The 21,641-nt window shown below is 53.5% G+C and overlaps 1 protein-coding gene across 7 annotated transcripts; it reads right to left on the bottom strand.

The window, feature by feature from the left end:
* Window positions 1–1,465: 1,465 nt before the first annotated feature.
* Window positions 1,466–21,628, bottom strand: CNTROB (centrobin, centriole duplication and spindle assembly protein). Of its 7 annotated transcripts, none has more exons than XR_004380585.1 (20): window positions 20,389–21,628; window positions 19,502–19,586; window positions 19,204–19,285; window positions 18,581–18,737; window positions 17,313–17,429; window positions 16,983–17,099; window positions 16,542–16,640; window positions 15,377–15,613; window positions 14,910–15,056; window positions 6,487–6,620; window positions 6,027–6,152; window positions 5,695–5,857; window positions 4,685–4,940; window positions 3,641–3,777; window positions 3,354–3,443; window positions 3,007–3,177; window positions 2,772–2,904; window positions 2,396–2,478; window positions 2,234–2,306; window positions 2,009–2,024 (listed from the first exon to the last, which is right to left on the bottom strand). XR_004380585.1 is itself a non-coding variant. In XM_032839867.1 (19 exons), exons 1-19 carry the CDS (start codon window positions 20,668–20,670, stop codon window positions 1,911–1,913), a joined length of 2,706 nt encoding a protein of 901 aa, XP_032695758.1. In that variant the 5' UTR covers window positions 20,671–21,627; the 3' UTR covers window positions 1,466–1,910. The 7 variants fall into 7 exon arrangements, 4 of the variants coding, with proteins under 4 accessions (XP_032695758.1, XP_032695760.1, XP_032695759.1 ...); XR_004380583.1 differs by having other exon boundaries at window positions 3,354–3,417; window positions 20,389–21,627; XM_032839867.1 differs by lacking the exon at window positions 2,396–2,478 and having other exon boundaries at window positions 1,466–2,036; window positions 3,354–3,417; window positions 20,389–21,627.
* Window positions 21,629–21,641: the final 13 nt, after the last annotated feature.

The following is a 21,641-nucleotide window of genomic DNA, read 5'->3' as shown; positions in this document are numbered from 1 at the left end:
GGCCTCATCACCCCAATATATTCCACCGCCAGACGCCCTGTGCCCACTCCCAAGGGGCTGTGGGAGGGCTCGGGGACAGAGTCTCCCGTCACACCCCGTCCACACTAAGTGAAGCCTTGAAAGCCTGCACCCACCTCCTTCACGTGTGGATGTTTCTAGAACTTGCAAAGTCTTTAATTCTGTCCCCCCTTGGAATGTACCCAAGATGATTATGGGAGGAAAAAGTTGGGGGGCTGCTTGTCTGTGGCTTTTCTCCCCTCCCCAGCCCCTCCTTGCCAGTCTCCAGTGAAGAGACAGGCTTCTCGCATACACGACATGCATGTTACATGTAAGTACACAAGTCGCACAACGTGGTCCTGTCAGAACTGTGCCCCTTTCTGATTTTGTTCCGGAGAGTTGGGCAACATTCTCCAGACCGTCCTTCATGTCCCGAAAAATGTAGGGCATGGTGACGGATGGTGGCAAGCTGGAACCCAGGAGACGATGAGGTAAGACTTGGTGTTCATGTCCCCAGCTTTTAAAAATGGCATAAGACGACGTCCTAGCAATGGCGACCGCATGCCGCCAACCACGGTTTGTTCAGACCAGTTTTAGGCACTTGAAGTAAAAAAGAGCAAGGTTAATGTTGTCCTAGGTCGGTAGAGGGACAGACGGGGCTTAGAGAGTGTCTCTCCGCCTGAGAGCGCAGCCCTGAGCATGGGCACCGAGGCCGGGCGTCCTGGCCAGAGCTGGTCCTGGGCCTTCATCTCTCGAAGTTTCTCCGCGGAGGCCTGCCAAGACCCATGCGAGTATGAAACGCTGAGGTGTGTGCCATTGCATCTATGCTGGCACTAATTGAGTAACTGGGGGACAGAGTGACAAACCCCCCAGTCACAGAATACACCCCGGGGTGGCCCGGCCCTTCAGAGCCGTACCTGGCGTCCTCACTGCCCGCGCTGAGCTGGGAGCTGCAGGGGCCGCGGGTCACGGGGTGTCATCCTGCGGACTCCTGGTTGTCCCTGTTCGTGTGGGGACACTGAGGCCTTCCGCGGCTTCGCACTCGGACTTGTTCTTTCTTGTTCACTCTGGTGAGTAGGAGGACGCCAGGTTTGTAATGGTGGCTTTTTTCTTTTCCCCTGGCCAGCAGTCTAGTCTTTACCCCATGTCTTACCGCTGCAGCGTGTCTGTGGGTCGGGTCGGTCAGTGCCCTACTGATAAAATCTGCAAGCTTTACTCAACCTTACGGACCAATAATCTTGAGGCGCCTGAGTGGCTCAGTCGTTAAGCCTCTGCCTTCAGCTCAGGTCATGATCTCGGGGTCCTGGGATCGAGCCCCGCATTAAGCCCCGCATCGAGCTTCCTGCTCAGTGGGGAGTCTGCTTTTCTCTCTGCCCCTCCCCCTGGCTTTGCTCTCTCCCTCTCTTACTCTCTCATAATAAATAAAATCTTCAAAAAAAAATTAAAAAGGAACCAATACTCTCCCCCGACAATCAAATTTTTACTCAAACTCTTTATACAATAATTTACTCTTTTATTACAAGTTTGTTTTTTCTGATTAAGTAATACACGCTTGTTTTAGAAAATATGGAAATACAGAAACATATAAAGAAGAAAATTAGAATCTTCCATAATTCCACTGCCAACTGCAGCTAAAATTGCTCTGCACGTTCTACTCTCGAAACACTGAGCCTCAGCTCACGGGAACTTCTCAGACCCAGCCAGAGGCCATCTTTCTTCAAAGGCTTCATGTCTTTCCCACAGAATAGAAAACAGGAATGAACAACATAGAAAAAACATACTCAAGCAGAATGAGGTTTTTTTACAAAGTAGTTTCCTATAAAATCTCCGTTTCTGCAGATGCCTAGCAGTCAAGAGACTTGAATGCAGACTCTCGAGCATTTATTAAAATAAGAGTAGAGAGGGCAGGGGGCTCATCTCCAGATGCCCCCTCGACTCCTCGTGCTGCTGGGGGCAGGGTGGCCGCCTTTCCTGCGAACTGGAGGTTTTTCGGTCTTAGGGGCTGCAGCAAGGCGGCGAGGGAGCCCCTGGGAGGGGATCTGGCGTGAGGAACAAAGGAGGCAGAGTCAGCCTCCCTGCCACTGCGGAAAGGCACCGAGCGCAAGGGGCCATGGTCACTCAGCAGAGGAGAGAGACCACGCTACGGAAGATGGACAGGAAGCAGGGGCCAGATCCAGCTGGGGACCGGTCAGTGAGAGCCCCTCCACGCCCCCATCCCTGCCCCACTACCCCTCACCTCTTTCCGGGGGATCTCACCCAAACGGGAGTCTGTGTTCCTTCTGGGGACGTCATCCCCTCGGCTGTCGGTCCTGCCACACAAACGGAGGGATGAGGATGGGGAGCTGCCTCCAGCCCCACTCCCCAATCTGTCTCGGGAAGAAGAACAAACACGACGGACCTGGGGGTCCCGTGGGAGGACACCCGGCGGACTCGCTAGGGAGGTACACTAGGAGGTCACAGTCCTAGATTCTGAGCTCTCGGCTGCAGGGTAAAGAGCGGAAAACTAGGAGGACATGAAGACACAGAGGTGGCAGTCACAGGTGAGGAAATGGACACTGGAAAGGAAGAGACCAGAGAGAGGTGGGAGGCCCGAGGGACAGAGGAAGAGAGAAGACCGTGGGTCCACTGCTCCCCGTGCTTCCTTCCCCGGGAAGGAAAAACAGACGCCTCTCCGTGGCTCCGTGGCCCACACCTGGCCCGCTCCTCCCTGCCTGAGCCGGGCTGCCCATGGGCCACCCCCATCCCCCATCCTGCACTGCCCTCCAGGCTGGTACCTGCTGTGTTCCTGCCTCTTCAGGTAGAGCAGCAGGTCCTCAGCCGGCAGCGCCCCCCAGCCCCGAGCCTGGTACAGTCGCAAGAGCTGAGACACGTCCATGAGCTGCCCCGCGGGAGCCAGCCCGTCTCCACCTGGGAGGCGCAGCGGGAACCCAGAAGGGCCTTCAGTCCCAGGTACTGGCTCCGCACCGAGACGTCCCCTGTCTATGTCCTGGGAAGCCACGGCCCGTGTACCGGTGTCTGGGGAGCTGCCGCTGGGACCGCTGCTCTGGGACTGGCTTGAAGGAAGCTCGTGCGCCCGGAAAAGACTGGACGCCATGGCCAGGGGCACTTTGGTTTTATGAACGGGGGGTGGGAGGTGTGGCATGCGCGGGGCTTCCTCCCAGGACGGGACAGCCAGCGGACCTAGCAAGAAGGATGAGATGCGACAATCAGGAAAACAGGGCAAGGGACAAGGAAATGTCCCCCCGCCCCCCCCGGCCCTCATGAGGCTCTATGACCTTTGCCAACCCCCAAAGGTCCACAGTCAGATCCCGCCTTCCCCAACCCCGGCCCCAGCCTTCTCCGGAGTCGGCCCTCACCAGACTTCGGGGGCAACAGATCCACAGAGGGGGCCTCGCTGTTCTGGGGGACCGTGTCCAGCAGCTGTGGGGACAACACAGTAAGGTTCCCTGAGGACCAATAAAGAAAGACACCTGGGTCTGGGAGGGAGGCAGAGGCCGGGGAAAGTTCCAGAAGGGGGTTATGAGACAGAAATCAGAGGAACTGGGACAGAAGCACCAGTCCTGAAAGGGGGGACAGCTCCAGGAGGAGAAAATGGAGAAGGGGAGAAGGAGGTGAGGTGGGATGGGCAGGGGCCCTCTCTCACCTGCTGCAAAAAATGCTTGAGGCCTTCAAGCTGGGAGGGGGGCGGTAGCCCCTGCTTGAGGAAGCTGTCGCCGTCGGACCCGGGATCTTCCTCAGGGAATGGCCGCTCCGGCCTGTGGTCAGGGTGGAAGGTCCCGGCTGGAAAGGGAAACAGCCACGTGTGTGTTGTAGGGGAAGGGAGTCCGCTACAAAGGAACCCCAAATGCCCAGAGAAAAAGGCCTATTAGATACAGCAGGGGCATCCCAGCTGGGAGAAGGGGAGGGTCGGAGTTTGCAGCCGCTGGAGAGAGGCCCAGCTGGGTTCCGAGAAGCGTGGCGGGGAGGGGAAGGCTGTGCCACAGGGACTCTGAGCCAAGAAACCCCACCACAAGCTCCCCAAAGGCCAGAAGCTGATTTTCAGAACGGCTTGAAATTAAGGGACATGCTCTGGTGTGGAGGGGAACTCGCCCTCATTCTTTTTAATTGTGATTACTTATTTCTACATTTAAAGTCGTGATGTCACCCATCCCTCATTCTTCACTGGACCCGGGCTGTCGGGCCTGCACCCCAGAGCGCCTCTGTCCACCCAAGTGGACGCTGGTGAGCTAGGAAACGCCACCGCACCCAAGGAACAGTGACTGACCCATTGGGGCACCTCTCCTTGAGCTGGACCTGAGACACAGAGACACCGATGTCTCTACCATTGTCTGAAGTACCGGCTGCAACCAGTGTTACAGCCAGTCAAACGGCGGAGGAGAGAAGAGCAAGAACCCAGCAGAGAGCATGATCCACTGAGGAAGGAGCTGCGTGGAGAGAGGCAGCAGCTGCGCGGGGAGAGGCAGCGTCAAGGGCCCATGCGGCCCCAAATCGGCTCCGGAGGGCACCCGGTCCCAGCTCCGCTTCCCATCAAGCCCTGCGGCGTCAGGCTGCCACGAGCTCTCGCTCCCTCTATCCCCGCTCCTCGCACCTCCTGGTCTCAGAGACGGCTGGGGGCTGGGAGACTGCTGGAGCCCCACACAGAGAGGAGGTAAGAGGCTGCCCGTGAGGGACGCGGGTCCCCACTTACCCGAGGATGAGGTGAGCTTTGGCTCCAGGGGCTGGAAGGAGTGCTGGCTCTGGAAGGAGGGGCCCAGCAGGAGGCTGAGGTCCGCAGAGGGGCCGCAGAGGACAGGCGGCGGCCCTCCGAGCGACTCGTCCCCGGCTTCCCGGCTCTGCTGCAGCGCGGGTTTCAGGGCCACGGCCACGGGAGGCAGAGGCCACAGCCTCCGCTCCCCCTTCTCTGGCTCCTGAGGCCCAGGGCTAGAGGGGCTGGTGGCGGGGACCTGGGCACAGAGGAAGGAAGGCGGCTCACGCCCTGTGCACGCAGACCCGAGACTGGGTACAGGCGCCTTGATTCCAAGCTAAAGATGACACGTGAGCAGAAAGCCCCTCGGAGGGGATCTGATAACCACCACCACCTCCCATCCCATTTTCCAATGCTTATTTTCAACCTCTCAGTTCCTGCTCCAGAAGCTGTACAGGTAAGACAGACGGGCACGGAGACGTGTGTGAATGATAACTACATCAGCTCTGTGCGTGGAAGCAGGATGGAGAGGACGACTTTGATGCCACGAATGCACACTTGGTCAAGTGAGAAATCCTGCCGCCACGCACGGGAGGCCACCGCGGGGGCCGGGCGAGCACGAGGCACAAGCCACGGGGGCCACTTCCGGGCAGAGCGCCAGAGCCCATGGGCAGGGGAGGACGGAGAGCACGTCCCTCCACATGCCTTTACGAACTGTTTGATTTCCCTTTTTTCACGTGCACGTTATTATCTCCTCCAAACAAGATTTTAGCTTAAACGAAAAACTGACGAATTACGGCCAGGAAGTGGGAGATGTTGCCAGGACGAAGGGGGGTGAGACTCCTCTGGGGCTAGGGGAGGAGAGCTGGGCCCCCCCGGCCAGGGCCACCCTGGGGGAGCGGCGACCATGGCGAAAAGACTTTCTTCCTCTTCAAGGAAGCACACGAGGGTTGCCCCCAGTGTGGTTCTAGGACCGACCTCAGGACCAGCCGAGTCGGAGGGGCGATGCCTACCGGGGGGTTCGCAGGCAGGGTGGGGGCGCTGAGCAGCTGGTTCGCCTCCTCCCAGTGGGCCTGCAGCATGGCCTGGAGCCTCTCCACCAGCTCGGCCCGCTGCTCCTCCAGCTGCTGGCGGCCGCTCTGCAGGTCGCGCACCCGGGCCTGCTCCCGGGCCAGCCTGTGGGAGAGACGACAGAGGGGATGGGCGGCCTCAGAGCAAGTAGGCACTCGAGACTCGGAGAGGTGCCGGGGCCGCTGCAGATGCGGACGGGCCCACGGAGGGGGCAGCTCTCCGCCCTGCCTGGTTGGGCTCCGCACGCGGGAAAGGGCGGCCGCGGGGACCGGACCTGAGCTCGTAGTCCTGCAGCACCTGCCGCTGCCGCTCCTCCCGCTCTGCCGCCTCCCCCTTGAACTGGGCCAGCTGAGAGGACAGTTCCTGCTGGTGCTGCGCGCTCAGGTCCCGCAGCTGCTTCCTGGGAGGACGAGGGGGAGGACGGAGAGCTGAGCCTGGAGGCCAAGGTCATCAAGGGGGAAAGGGCCAGAAGGTGCCTGTGACGGCGAGAGCGCCAGCCGGCCTGGTTGAGGCCCCGTGGGCTTCAGGAAGGAGGGACAGAGCGGGCGTCTCAGGACGGGGTCCCCGGAGGCAGACCCTGAGGTGAGGGTGTGTGGGACAGGGGCTCACTGAAGAAGCGTTTCCAGAAAACGCTAGTCGGGGAGAGGGGAAGCGGGAAGTAGGCCTGGGAGGGGCATGGGGAGGCCCAGCACTGTCCCCATCCAGGCAGGGGAGCCCCTGGGAGGGCCCAGCACCTGTGGTGCTCCCGCAGGGAAGCGGCCTGCCGGAGGCTGCTCTCCTGGGCCTGCGCCAGCCGCTCGGTCACCTGCTGCTCCAGCCGCACGGCCAGCTCGGACTCCAGCTGCAGCCGCTGGCTCTCGTAGCGCGCCTGGGGGCGAGAAGAGGTGAGCTGAGGGCTCCCCCAGCTGCGGCTGAGGAGGGAGGAGGGAGGCAGACAGAAAGGCCAGCGCCCCCGGCCCCACGCCAGAGGGAGGAAGAACGGGGAGGAAAGGGAGGCTCCCAGGTGGGACCCTGGGCTTCACGCGTGCGCAAGGACAGGTGACACCGGACAAAAGAAGTATCTGTGTAGCCTAAGCAGGGGCAGGTCAAAGGAGCCCATCTTTACGACGGGCAGTGGAGGTCCCCGTCCCCTCCGCCTAACGCATGGTCGGGCCGCGTCTCAGGCTCCTTCCTCTCCCTCCTCACAGTCCTTCTGCGTCTCTCCAAAACCCGACTGCCCCACGCGGAACCGGACTTCCGAATCCCTCAGTGATGATGCCTTGTCTCTGTCTCATGGGGTCCTGCCTGCCGCACTGGCCGCCCGCGTCCCTCACCCCTACCCCACCGCCAGCCCCGCAACCCCGCGCCCCCTGCTCCCCCGCCAAGTGCCCAATGGGGGCGGATGCTTTCTCCAGCTCCGTCCTCAGTCCTCTCCCCAACCACCTCCTAACATTCTGGGTCCCAGAGGCTTTCACGTGTGTTAGTAAACATGGGGCACTCGGGCTATGTTTTTTCTTACCGTTTATACCTTTCTAAATCTGTCTCTTTCGCTGGACTTTTACGCCCACACACCCAGAAGCCCCCTGAATAAGGGTTCTTGGCTCACCTCAAACAAAACAGCTCCAACACTGAGCTCATCTGGTGTTTTATACTCGAACCTTCTCCTCCTACGCGACTTCTTGCCTTGGTTCACAGCACAGCTCTCCACAGGGACACCCACACTATAGGTCAGCCCTGACTCTCCTGCTTCTGTCCACCTTCCAAAGGGCCCTTCCGTTCTACCTCCTGAACATCTCCTGACTCTAGTCCCCCGCTCACGACTAGGGCCATTCACTACTAGGTCACGCCTACTTGATCTCCTGGCCTCTCTTCTACCCCGCAACCTCTCTCACGTTGCCCCAGGAGATCCTCCACTTTGTGCCCGAGCGAAAATTCTAGAATACAAATGTGCTCAATTTTTCCCCTTGGTTGAAATCGTCCAAAGGCCACCGCTGCCTGAAGAATGGAGTCTGGCTGCCCAAAACGGCTTGCACGGCGACCCCACTCGGTCCGCTCTCCTGCCATGCGAAACCCTTCACGATTCTACCAATGTAGTTTTTTTTTTTTTTAACTTTGTAAAAACTGTGGTAGAAAAAAGCACGTAATATAAAATTTACCTTCTTAACCACTTCTAAGCATACAGGTGAGTAGTGTTAACTGTATTCACAGGACTGTGCAGATCTCCAGGAATTTTCATCTTATAAAATGAAAACTGTATGCGTTGTTCCCCATTTCCTCCCACTCTAGCCCCGGTCTAACTTCTGCGTCCCGATACTGACTGCTCTAGACAGCTCACTGCCTGCATTCTCCTGGTGGAAAACTTAAAGAGCTACTCCCTCGGAGCCGCCGATGGCCCTTAAGTAATCTGCTCTACAGAACAGGCGTCCAAGGCTTACGTACAATGACGCTCACAGCAGCACTACTTTCATGGTGAAAAAATTGGTGTCCGTGTACATTTCTCATCGAAAGGAAAATGCTTAAGAAAACTATAATGCCCCCATTCACTGTGACATTACACAACTCTTCAAAGTCATGATGTCCATCTTTCTGCACGTACTGCGTGTATGGGATGTGGAAAGATGTCTCTATTAAGAGGTAACAGTGACAGGTTGCAGCAAATGCATGTTTTTTTAAAGCAGCAACCCACAGGGCGCCTGGGTGGCTTGGTCAGTTAAGTGTCCGACTCTTGGTTTTGGCTCAGGTCATGATCTCCAGGTCCTGGGACTGAGCCCCTCACCTGGCTCCTCGGAGGGAGTCTGCCTGGGATTCTCTCTCCCTCTGCCCCTCCCACCACCCCCAGCTCCTTCTCTCTCTCTCTCTCTCTCTCCCTCAAATAAATAAATACATCTTAAAAAAAAAAAAAAAAAAGCAGCAACGCACAAACTCAAATGAAAAGATCCTGAAAGGACACATACAAAGGGGTGTGGTAAGAAAGGCAACCAGGGGCGCCTGAGTGGCTCAGTGGGTTAAGCAACTGCCTTCGCCTCAGGTCATGATCCCGGAGTTCCGGATCAAGTCCCACATCGGGCTCCCTGCTCCACGGGGAGTCTGCTTCTCCATCTGACTTTCTCCCCTATCATGTTCTCTCTCACTATCTCTCAAATAAATAAATAAAAATCTTTAGAAAAAAAAAGAAAGGTAACCAAGAGTTTCTATATCTGTACTATTCAAACTTGCCTGACAGATAACCTTTATATCGTAAAAGTATTTTTAAAATTTCTTTGGGAACCTCCCAGCCATGGTGATGTTGGCTCCCTTCTTTGTCCATGATATTTACCTCCAATAAATTCACTTTGGCTGAAGTATGCGTGTTATAATTTCTAAAGTAACTCCTAAACAGACAGAAACTTTAAAACCAGCTGACAAAAGAAGGAAAATGAGAAAAAAGTAATGAATCTCAAAGGTGACAAGAAAGGGGAGAAGAATAAACATTAAGTAAGACAAAATGAAATCTAAAGTTAAAACATAGACCCAACCATAAATAAATAAACCGAATGTAAAAGAATTTGATGCTCCAATTAAGAGACAAATATATAAAGGCTGAAGTAAAGATTACAAAACTATTAGCCAGGCAAGCTCTACTTTAAGCAAAAAGCTTAAAAAATATTTTTGAAAAGGCTGGTGTAAGTCTAGTATCATCGTATTATGAGGCAAAAACTGATTCTAAGGTAAAAGGCCTGTAGAGATAAAGAGAGTTACCTCATATGGATAAAACATCCAATTTACCAGAAAAGATGTAGAATTTTAAAACTTATATGTGCTTAACAATGACCTTAAAGGGGCGCCTGGGTGGGTCAGTGGGGTAAAGCGTTTGCCTTTGGCTCAGGTCATGATCTCAGGGTCCTGGGATCGAGCCCCGCATCGGGCTCTCTGCTCAGCGGGGAGCCTGCTTCTCCCTCTCTCTCTGCCTGCCTCTCTGCCTACTTGTGATCTCTGTCAAATAAATTTTAAAAACTTAAAAAAAACAAAAACAAACAGAAAAAAACAATGGTCCTAAAATGTATAAAGCAAAAATTGACAGCCTACAGGAGAAATAGAAAAATCCACATTCAGTAAGGTGTTAACAGAAAAAAAAAATCAATAAGGAAACAATGATTTAAATGGCACAATTAAACTCAACACACATACAAATAGACACATACATAACACTTCACCAACAACTGTAAGATACACATTTTTAAGCACACATGAGACACTTAGAATAATGGACCATAGATTAGAACAAAAAATATGTATAAAAAATTTCAAAGAATTTAAGTAACAAAAATGATATATTCTCTCACATCTGCAAGAAACTCTCCAGTGATGGGGGCAGGGGAAGGGAGAGAGGGGGATGGGGAGGTGCAGCCATACGGACGAATGTTGCAAAATGTCAACAGGTGAATGTAAGCGTCATTCATTATACTATTCATGCAACACTTTGTTAAGATAGAAATATTCCAACACACAAAGTTGTGTGGAATACACTTAAGCAATTTTTTTAAAAGACCATACTCTCTAATCACAAAGTTAAGCTATAAATCAATAATAAAAACATAAGTAAAGGGGCACCTGGGTGGCTCAGTGGGTTATGATCCCAGGATCCTGAGATCGAGTCCCGCATCGGGCTCCCTGCGCATGGGGGAGTCTGTTTCTCTCTCTGCCCCACCCCCCACGTGTGTGTATGCTCTCTCTCTCTCTCAAATAAATAAATAAAATCTTTAAAAAAATAATAACAAGTAGGGGGCGCCTGGCTGACTCAGTCAGTAGAGCATGAAACTCTTGGACCTCAGGGTTGTGAGTTGGAGCCCCACATTAGGTGTGGAGATTACTTAAAAATAAAATCTTAGGGGTGCCTGGGTGGCTCAGTGGGTTAAGTCTCTGCCTTCGGCCCAGGTCATGATCTCAGGATCCTGGGATCAAGCCCTGCATCAGGCTCTCTGCTTAATGGGGAGCCTGTTTCCACCCCCACCCCCCCCGCCTGTCTCTCTGCCTACTTGTGATCTCTCAATCTCTCTCTCTGTCAAATAAATAAATAAAACCTTAAGAAATAAATAAATAAAATAAAATCTAAAAAAAAAAAAGAGAGAGAGAGAAAGAGGAATAAGAGATTTGACAGGAACGTCTCCTGTGGAAGCCCAGACATTGGGATTACTATTCGAAGACATTGAATCAACAGGCTTAAATATGCTCAATGAACTATCTGGACAACAAACTGGAAATCAGAATAATGAATGAACAAAGAGAAAAAGTCAACAGAGACATAACTTAGAAACAAACCAAATAGAAATTCTGGAGCAATAAAGTACGATTGATAATATTAAAGTTTTACTAGGTACCACTCCATACCCCTGTTTCACTATATACCCCTACTGAAATAACCTAAATCCAGAACATTGACCACAACAAATGTTGGAGAGAATGTGGAGCAACACGAATGCCCGTTCATTGCTGACGGGAATGCAAAATGGTACGACAACTCTGGAGGACACGGTGGTGGTTTCTGACAAAACAAAATGTACTCTCACCACGCAGTGCAGCCGCCATGCTCCCTGGTATTTACCCAAAGGAGTTAAAACACTTAAGTTCACACCAAAACCTGCACATGGCTGTTTACAGCTTTATTCGTAACTGCCAGAAATGAGAAGCAGCCAAGGTGTCCGTCAGCAGGTGCACAGCTAAATACACCGCGGCACACCCGAATGGCAGGATATCATTTAACACTAAAAAGATATGAGCTATCAAGCCACGGAAAGACACGGAGGAAACGTAAATGCCTACCACTAAGTGAAGGAAGTGAGTTTAAAAAGGTTACGTATCGTAGGACTCCAATTATATGACATTCTGGAAAAGGCAAAACTACAGAGGCAGTAAAAAAGACCAGTGGTTGTCAGGGGCTAGAGGGAGGAAGGGTGAACAGGACATGCGCCAAGGGTTTTTAAGGCAGTGACACTGAGTGTGACACTATAGAGGTGGATACATGTCATTAGAAATTTGTTCAAATCCATAAAATGTACAACAGCGACAGGGAACCCTAACGTAATCTGTGGACTCTAGGTGATAACGACGTGTAAGGGTAGGTTTGTCCACTGTAACCAACATTCGACTCTGGTGGGGGACGTTGGTAATGGGGGCGGCTATGTGTCTGTGGAGGTAGGGGGTATATGGGAAATCTCTGTACCTTCTGCTCACTTTTGCTCTGAACATATAACTGCCCCCCCAAAATAAAGACTATTTAAAAAATTCACCAAAGGGACTCACTGGCAGAGTTCAGCAGGAAGAAGAAAGGGCCAAGGAACCGGAGGATAAGCAACAGAAATTGTGCAATCCAATGAGCAACAAGAAAAAACCATCAAGAAACTGAACAGAACCCGAGGGACCTGTGGGACATATCACAGATGCATTAGCAAAGTCCCAGAATGACAAGAAAGAGAGAAAGAACAGGAAAAAAATCTGAAAACAAAAGAAAACAAAACAAAACAAAAACAGCCCAAAACTTCCCAAATTTGATAACAGACATAAATCTACCCATCCCCCAAACTCAACAATCTCTAAACAGGATGAACTAAAGGAGATCCACACTATGACACAGCACAGTCATACTGCCAAAAGCCAAACACAGAGGGGCACCTTGGGGTTCAGGCCGTTAAGTGGCCGACTCTGGTGTCGGCTCAGGTCGTCGTCTCAGAGTCATGGGACTGAGCTTGTGCTGAGCTTGGTGTCCGGCTCCCTGCTCAGCAGAGTCTGCTTGTCTCTCTACACCTGCTCATCCCCTGGCTCATGTGCACATTCTCTCTCAAATAAATATACAAAAATCTTAAAAAAAAAAAAAAAAACACAGAAAAAGGGGCAAAAGAGAAGCCCCTTGCCCCCTAGGATAGAGCCTCCGTAAGACTGACTGCCGACTTCTTATAGGAAGTCAGGGAGGCCAGAAGGCAGTGGAATGCCACATTTCAAAGGCCAAAAGAAAATCAATGGTCAAGTGAAACAAAATAGGAAAACCTTCAAGAACGAAGAAGAAATTAAGTCATTCTTGGATAAACAAAAGTTAAGAGCATTCATATCTAGGAGACCTGATCTACCAAAAAATGAAGGGAGGCCTGCAGGCCCGTGACCTGAAGCCATATGAAGAAATAAAGAACACCGATGCACGCTGCTCCGTGAGTGAACACAGACACCTGTGCTACCGTGCTTTCTGTCGGTAGCTCCTTTCTTCCTATGGGATATAAAAGGCAGGTGCACCAAACAGGACGATTAACCTGTGTCTGTAAAACTGTGAAAGTGGAGAGATGCAGACGTACAGAACACTGGTTGCGCACTGTTGAAACTGAAGTTAGTGTCCTTCACTAGTGACCATTACTGTAAGACATTAATTGTAACCTCAAGGAAATCATTAAGGAAATGACTTTAATATAATGTACAGAAAAGGAAAAACGAAGAGAATCAAAAACGGTACACAAAATATTGATGAAATACTCCAAAGAGGCAGTAACGGGCGACTAAAAAATAGAAACAAGGAAGACGTACGGAAAACAAATAGTTAAATGGCAGAAATCAGTCCTTCTTTGCCAGTAATTACTTTAAATGTAAATGAATTAAACTCTCCAATTAAAAGGCAGAAATTGGCAGAAGGGATTAAACAACAAAATTAAACAGGATCCACTATATGTGGTCAACAAGAGACTCACTTTAGATACAAAGACACAAAAGCCTGTTAAGTAAGAGGATGGAAAGAGACAGCCCACGCAAACAGCAACTAGGAGAGCTAGGGTGGGGACTAGATGATTGTTAGACAAAGTAGATTGTAAGCCAAAAAAGGTTATATCAAGGAAACATGATAATATAAACATCTATGTACCTAACAGAGCCCCGAAATATATGAAGACAAACGGGCAGACCGCCGTGCAGTAGTGGCTGGAAGCATCAAGACCTCCCTTTCTATAACGGAGGGAACAGTAAGGAAATCGACGATTTGAATAACGCTAAACCCGGGCACTACTGCGGGATTCAACGATGAACAAAAATCCTTGCCTTCGAGAAATCCACAAGATTTTAAAAGGGGCAGAATGGAGCATATTAGGAGAAAAATTCAAACAGGGGAGGGAATGGGGATCGTCAGAGGCTGCGGATCCTACTCAGCGCATGAGGAAGACCTCACTGCAAAGATGACCCAGAGTCAAGAATCGTTCAGTCGCTCGACGGTCATCTATCACGCTACTTCAAGAACGTGTGTGCTAGACAGCCGCCCCCCCAAGCTGATGGCTCCCCATTGGCCAGGACAGTTCCCAGCTCCCAGGACGCAGCACCCACAGTGGGGCTGTTGTGCAGACTCGTTGAACACCCGGCGAGCAGCATTCCGGAGGGCTACGGCCGCTCTCGCACCGCTGCGGAGCCGGACCAACATGTCTACCCTCGGTCCTCCACCAGCAGTTAGTTTCCATGTGGTCAGTCCGCCACTCCTGCGGGCTGGGTGAAAAGTAAAAGAACGGTCCTCTTCCCAACACTGGCCTCACTACCCCAGAAACTGGGTGCGTCCCCTTACATGCATCGTTAATGAGGAAAGTCACTTAGGCTGACTTGCTCTGGGAACCTGACAGGTGTGCCCTTACCACACGCTTTACACACACAGTAGTCCCCCCTCCACGGTTTTGCTTCCGGCCCTTTCGGTTATCTGCGGTCAACTGTGGTCCCCCAGCAGGCCATCCCCCTCCTGAAGCAGGAAGGTCGGTAGCAGCCTAATGCCATGTCCCATGCCTGCGCCCACGCCTCCTCCACCCCCCCACGTGGGCACCTCCCCATCTCATAACCTCACCTGGAGACCGGTGAGGGCGTGACAGTGAGCCGCGCGGAGAGACCATATTCGCATAACTTATCGCGGTCGGCTGCTCTAAGTGCTCAGGTTGAAAACTAGTGACCATCTCTCTCTTACTGTGAATACCTTGTAAATTAACCTTGACCGTAGGCGCGGCCGTACGGAAAACACGTGGTACATACGAGGCTTAGCAGGACGCGCGGTCTCTGGCACCGTGTGCCCTGCGGACGAGGCAGAAGGCTTTAGGGCTCAAAATTCCCAGTAAAAAATGGCAGCATTGGCCATGACTCCCAAAAGGTCCCTAGGCCTCAGACCGATGGCACCCTCAGGACCGCGCCGCCCCCTGACCTGCACCAAGCTCATCTCCAGCTGCAGGGCGTCCCGCTCTCTCCGGGCTGTGTCCAGCTCGCCCTCCAGCCGCCGCACCTCCGACTGCACCAGCGCCAGCTGCTGCTGGGCCTCCCGCGCCGCCTGCACCTCCCTCTGTGCGTTCCCCTGGGACAGGAGATCCAACTCAAGTGCGTGTGTCCCCTCCTGCCCCCGGTCACCTCCCTTCCCCAGGGCATCCTCCCGCGCCCTGAAACCCAAGCTGCTGCTCGCCCTCTTCACACCTGACTCTGCTGGGCTCTGGGGCACCTCCCTCTTCGGTCTTCTGGGTACCAGGTGCCCCCCCCCGCCCCAGCCTGCTGGCCCCGCCCATTGCACCGTGTGCCCCACAGACAGTTCCTCGCTCTCCAGCCCCGTCCCCTCCACCCCACATTCTGACGCCCGTCCCATTCTGTGGTCTCCCACCCCGCGACGACGGCCGCTCTAACCTTCTCCTTTTCCAGCTGCGCGCGCGCCTCCTCCTGCAGGGCCCCGCAGCGCTCCTGCAGCTGGCGCTCCTGCTGGGCCCAGGCCTGCCGCTCCTCCTCCAGCGCCAGCCGCAGTGTCTCCAGCTGCCGGTGCTCGCTCAGCTGCCCCGCCCGAGCCTCATCCCGCTCCTCCTGCAGGGCCCGGCTCCGCTGCTGCTCCAGCTCCAAGTTCAGGGTCAGCGCCTGCCGCTCCTCCTCCTGGAGTCCCAGGGAAAACCGCGACCCTGAGCAAGCCCTCAAGAGACCAGCCGTCTGCCCCTGTCCAGCGTACCCGCTGAGAATCGTGTCCCCTAAAAACGCAACAGCTGTCAGGCCCGCAGGCCCGTGACATGGCAAACAGGAGCATCTGTTCCAGAATTCGGTACATCCGGGTTCAAATCTGTTTGCGTCCCAGCTGTCACTCGCTACGTGTTCGTAGGCACACCTCTTTCTCCGCCAAGTTGGCCTCATATCTAGGGCCTGCCTTGTGAGGATTAGAGCAAAGAGCACACAGAGAGCAATGAGCCGCGTCGGGCACGCACTCAGCGCTCAATACGCGACAGCGGTCGCTATCGCCATTAAAAGAAGCTGCACCAAGACTAGAAGGTCCAGCCTCTGGTCACGAGTCAGCCAAGCAGCAGCCATGACCTGGGGCTGTGGGATAAAGCCCGTGAAGAGGACAAGGACCGGCTCGCATGTCGCCAGCATGCGTCACCTAATCTTCGTACCATTTCAGCAACAGGAAACCCGACACAGTCTCACCCCATACTTTTTCTGGCTCTGCCCTAGACCTGAGTTCCCAAACCTGGCTGCACAAAACTACGTAGGAAACTGCTGATATTTCGGCATATTTCAGCTCCCCGGCCCCACAACATATCTACTGAGTCAAAACCCCCGGCGACAGGTCCCCGGAATCTACACTATAGGCTGATCCCCCAGAGGGTTTTGGTGAGGCAATGATTTGGAGTCTCTCAAGCCAACTTGGCAGCCAAGCCCTGTTCACAGAGGACCTAGCAGTACGAGCATTTTAAGGGACAGGCTTGGAGAAACACGCCCCTGGCGCAGCTCCCACACCCACCGATGGCCCACAGCACTCTAGAATTCGTGAGTGGCCTCCCCTGGAGTGCACCCGGCCCGGCCCTCTCACCAGCGTCTCTCTTTCCCGTTGCTGCAGTCTCGCACTTTCCTGCTCACGAGTCAGGGCCTCCATGGCCTCGGAAAGGCTCTGCTCCAGGTGGGTCACTGTCTTTTAGGGACAGGGGAACACAGGACAGAGGAACGGAGGGGAATCCCCGCACGTTACACTGCAGAAAGCTTCCGCAATATCTACTTTAAAAGTGAGCCCTAACTCTGTGACTTGGGGGCCTGAAGACTGCGCAGTGTGGGAAAATCTAGGAAGACGTCGAGGATGGAAGTCAGGCAGCAGGAACAGTAAATGCAGGGAGGGGGATGGGGACAAGAACGGCCAGGCCTGCAGCTCCGAGACTGAGCTCAGCCTGCTGGGGACCCGGATTCGGAGCTATCTGGACCCCCTTCCCCTACTGATCTGCACCGCAGGCACTCATGCTGTCCAATGCGGGTTGCCCACCTCCTGCTGCTTGCTCCTGGTGAGCTCAGCTGCCTGCCGTTCCTCCTGGAGCCCCCGCAGCACCTCTGCCCGCTCGGCCTCATGACGGTTCCAGCCCTCCACCACTCGGGCCAGGGTCTCAGGGGAGGAAAGGCAAATGGAATTTCACAGTAATTTTTTGGCCCTGGTTCTGCCCGCGGGGGCGGGATCAACAGCCACTTTCTCCCAGGGGTCGGTAAACCCACCCGCAGCTCTTAGTGTGAACAAAGAAATGCTGGGCAGCCACCCCGCCTTTCCTGTTTCTCGGCACCCCCCACGGAGAGACCCACCGGCCTTCTGCCACCCTGGCACCTTGTCCAGCTGCTCGATCATGACATCCTTCTTGCGGTCAGCAGTCACAGCCACAGCTAACTGCTGTTGGAGCTCCAGCACCCGGGTCTGGAGGCTCTGAATATGGCGCTCACAATGCTGGGAAGGAGGAGGACAAGCCTGGGTGTCACCATCTCTAGTCTGATGAAAGCATCAAACTTCCCAGCGCCTCTCAGCGAAAATGGGCTGGAGACAGGGAGCCCAGGTGCCAAGAACAGAATAGGTCTGGAGAAGAAGAATCAGGAATCCTGAAGCAGGAATCTGGAGGCCAAGACCAGCTCAGGAGACAGGACTTGGCTTCCAGGCTATTCTGTTTCCTGGATCTCCCGAGGAAGACTCCCGTGGACCTTCTGGCAGGACAGCAACAGCCCACACTGCAGAGTGGGAGGTGACTCGTGCCTAAAGCAGCTCACTGGGCACAATGGTTAAACGTGGCCAAGGAGAAAGCAGGAAACCTTTCATTCAGGCCCAGGCAGTTTCAAACAGACAAACAGACGGTTCCAAAAAGGACAACACAACCAATGACTGTAACCTTTCCCCTGCCTAGTCCACCTCTCTGCCCCCTTCAGATACGCTGAGGCTTGCAGAGACAGTCCATTGTAACACCAGTAGCCACAAAGCCTTCGCAAAAGCCAGCAAGGCCTGTTGTTCATTCCCTACACGTTTCTGGAACATATCCTTGTGTCAGGGACATTCCAGACGCTAGGAAGACAGTGCTGAACAAGATAAGGTCTGATCCTCAAGCAGCTTAAATTTTAGAGGAAAGAAGCAGACAAGATATCTGGGACTGTGATAAGCCATATATATATATATATATATATATATATATATATATTTTTTTTTTTTTTTTTTTTAAAGATTTTATTTATCTGACAGAGAGAGACAAAGCAAGAGAGGGCACGCAAGCAGGAAGAGTGGGAGAGGGAGAATAAGGCTCCCGGCTGACCAGGGAGCCTGATGCGGGGCTCGATCCCAGGACCTTAGGATCATGACCCAAGCCGAAAGCAGATGCTTAACCGACTGAGCCACCCAGGTGCCCCTGTGATAAGCTCTATGAAGGAAGCACCCAAGGGACCCGAACGTCCACCCAGAGGAGAGGTGTGCATCTTAGACGGGATGGTCAAAGTCGGCCTCCCTGAAGAGCCATCAGAGCAAAGTCTCAGGTTACAGGCCCTCAACCCTCAGCCCTTCCCAGCACCCAGCCTATTTCTAATCTTTGCTACTTTCGAAAGAAAGCCTTGGTGACTCACCTTGCGACGGGTGTGCTCAGAATCCAGGGCATCTCTCAGGCCTTGGAAATCCGGGGGATTGACAGGGGGCCCTGGGCGAAGACTGGCGTAGCGGGGAAACAACTCCTCCAGGGCTTGGGCTGAGCTAGACGGAGACAAGTCTTGCAGGGGCCGGGTGCTGAGCAAAGCAGGCAGAGAGTTATCAGTCTGTGGAAAGCTTTCGAGAGCCCCTAGTCCAAGCGTGATATTTTACAAACAACGAAACGGAAACTCAGAAAGAGCAAGAGACTTGGCCAAAGTCATAGAGCTGGACAGCACTCGGGTACTGTGATTCACTCCGCACTGCTCCTCCCTGTCTACCACACACCTAGCAGTAAAAGTCTTAGCAGGAACAAGCCAACTCTTCTGGCGGAAGAAGGACTAGAGGTTGGGAGAAAGCCAGGTACTAGGCAACAGATGCCCACGTTCAAGGAGTAAAGGGGGATAGAAAATAAGAAAAGGAAAGGATGAAAACCAAAAGCTAAGGGACAAGCATCTTAGGTCCCAAAGAGACAGAAAAGCAGGGAAGACAGAACTAAGAAGAGAACACGCGGCTTTCCGAAAAAAAAAGCATGCAAACTAAGAGAACCCCAAGGGGAACTCACTTAAGCAAGGTGGCTGTGCTGTCACTGTCAAAGGAGTCCTCTTCTCGTCTCTCTGAGCTGGGACCTGGAGTGACAGGATCGCCTGCAGGCAGCCAGAGGGACCACACAGCCAGAGTCAGGTAAGGATAGGAATAGGGAGCACTTGAAGACGAAGAGAGGAGAGGGCCTTTCTTTTTGACTTTATGCACTCCTCCAGCCGCTCTCCCAAAGAACTGGAGCCTTTCCTCCTGCCCTCTCTTGTCTCAGATGCCTTCCACTCTCTGCCTTCTCCCACCCCTTAAATCTGGGTTTAACTCACGATAGGCCGCATCCCGGGAGTTCTGGAGCATGCTCTGTAGTTGACCCCGAACACTTTCCATCTCAAAGATATGCTTGGAGCCATCCTAGAAAAAAAGCAACACGGAGATCAGAAGCAATCTGAATGACTTATGTTCTACCTACTGCCAGGGTCCCTGGCATCTGGGTCCCCTAAAACCCAAGAATTTTTGCTCCAGCACCTGGGATAGCCAAGAAAACTGGAACTGACTCAATAAGGGTTGAAATTCAAATGTCTACAGAAACCAGGTAAGTAAATAAATTAATTGGGCACATTAAGACAAGCCTGGTGAGGATCCTTGCCAACTAGAGAGCAAATACCTCATCTAAAGACCATACAGTCTGGGGCTATCAGTTTTCCAAACTGCTCCTAGTGCCCGTCACAAGATACCTCAAGTTTTCCAAACCCAACTAGTATGCAACACTAATAACCAACCTCTCTGTGACATGCATAATCGATTAGACCGTGTTTTAATGATTGGCATGCCCAACTGTAAACCATACAGTCAAACTAGCTTTGAGCTGGAAGGAGCTTAGCAAATTTTGCTATCCTTGCGTTCCTAGCTCCCTCTTGAGTTGAAGAAACCTTATCCTCGTTCAGTGCCCAAGTCAAGGCACAGCAACCAGTCCCATGGTGCAGGTGTCTCTGACCACAAAACCCTAGAAGCTTCACAATTTTCCAAATTATGGCATCCCTCAGGCCACTTCCACCCCCATAAACATTTGCTCCCAGGAACAAGGAGAAGGGACTCTGTCGCTTAAAGGAATTTGAAATCCAACAACAGGAATTCAAGTCTCAGAAAAGCATCATTTTTTTTTTTTTTTTAAACCAGCGCCCATTCCAAGATCCTAGAGGTCGCCAAGACACACCTCTCTCACCTTTTTCTTCAAGTTGTTCTCCAAGCCAACCGACAAGCTGCGACTCAGCTCCTGGGCCAAGCCATCTAACATCTCATGAGGAGGTGGGGAGGTGGTGGGGAGATACAGCTGGGCTCGGGCGGTGGCCTCCGCCTGGCGACTAAGATGCAAAGAAGCATAGAGCTGGGAGGTCACCTCAGAGGACACTTGGTTCAGCCCGGGGGCTTCTGATGAATCACTCAGGAGATCCTCAGCCCGGAGAGGTGAGCCGGGGCTGGTAGCTGATGTCGCCATGAGTACAAGCACGAGACAACTCCAGACAGCAGAGCTGGGAACTCCCGGTCCTGCTTTAGGAGACCCTAGGGGGGGAAGTGCACCCCAAAAGAAGATCTGGAAGAAAGGAGGACTCCAAGCCAAGGATCCTTGGTGAGTAACAGCAGGGAGGCTTTCTGGATAGAGGAAAGGTTTCCAGCGGTTCCAGAGGCCATGGGAGAGGGCAAAAGCATTTCCTTCCACAGCCCCTGGAGCCGGTGGAAAAGGAGGGTGCAGCGAGGTGGGGGTGGGGACAGAAGACCGAGGGGCGATAGCACAACTGCAGTTCCCCTGGAGTGCTGAAGACCAACTTCTGGCACAGGCTCTTATACTCTCCCACCCAGAACGTGCAAACTGAAACCCAATCCAACAGGGGCCTGATTTCCCTCCAGCAGTCTTATTTGGCCCTCACCTGCCCCGGGTCTCCGAGAGACAGGACCCTCACGCTTCCCACCTCCTCACGCTCCCCGCCATGCACCTGTTCTACACACGGTCAACCCTCCTGTGTATCCCCTCCGACCGCTCCTGGAAAGAAAGCCATAGCAAGGCTCCTCGGATTGCCTCCCTCCGTGCTAACCCAAGAGAAACTTCGTGAACCTTCGGCCACCCCCTCAGACCTCTCTAAAAAGTCCGCCGCCCTCCAGCCTAGCCTGAGACCCTCTACCCCGACCACCCCTGACGACTCCCCGCCACACAACCAGACCTCAGTCCCGCTCAGTCTGCCAAAGAGTGGACCAGGGATTGTCCCCCTCCCCTGAGTCCCGGTCCGGGAGACCAAGGACCGCTGCACAGCCACCCTCGCCGCCTTCCCCACACTCAAAACCGTTGGCAACCTCCCGCCCACCGTCCGCAGCCCCGCCTCGCTCTCCTAGATGACGTCACCAGCCCTGCGCCCTCCCTCGCCGGCGCCCAGACCGCTTCTAAAGACCGGGAGCCCTAGATGCGCGTGCGCG

This window comes from Lontra canadensis, unplaced genomic scaffold, assembly GCF_010015895.1.
Source record: "Lontra canadensis isolate GAN:19392208 unplaced genomic scaffold, GSC_riverotter_1.0 scaffold110, whole genome shotgun sequence".
NCBI classification, from domain to species: domain Eukaryota; kingdom Metazoa; phylum Chordata; class Mammalia; order Carnivora; family Mustelidae; genus Lontra; species Lontra canadensis.
This window is presented reverse-complemented; position numbering and strand designations above follow the sequence as displayed.

What these genes read in the sequence shown, in the direction of transcription:
- CNTROB (XM_032839867.1), bottom strand. Translation starts at nt 20,670, where the DNA reads ATGGCGACATCAGCTACCAGCCCCGGCTCACCTCTCCGGGCTGAGGAT. An exon ending in TGATCGAGCAGCTGGACAAG is followed by an intron (nt 17,100 to 17,312) that starts GTGCCAGGGTGG and finishes TCCTCCCCTGAG; the next exon opens with ACCCTGGCCCGAGTGGTGGA. An exon ending in TCAAGCATTTTTTGCAGCAG is followed by an intron (nt 3,418 to 3,640) that starts GTGAGAGAGGGC and finishes TTGTCCCCACAG; the next exon opens with CTGCTGGACACGGTCCCCCA.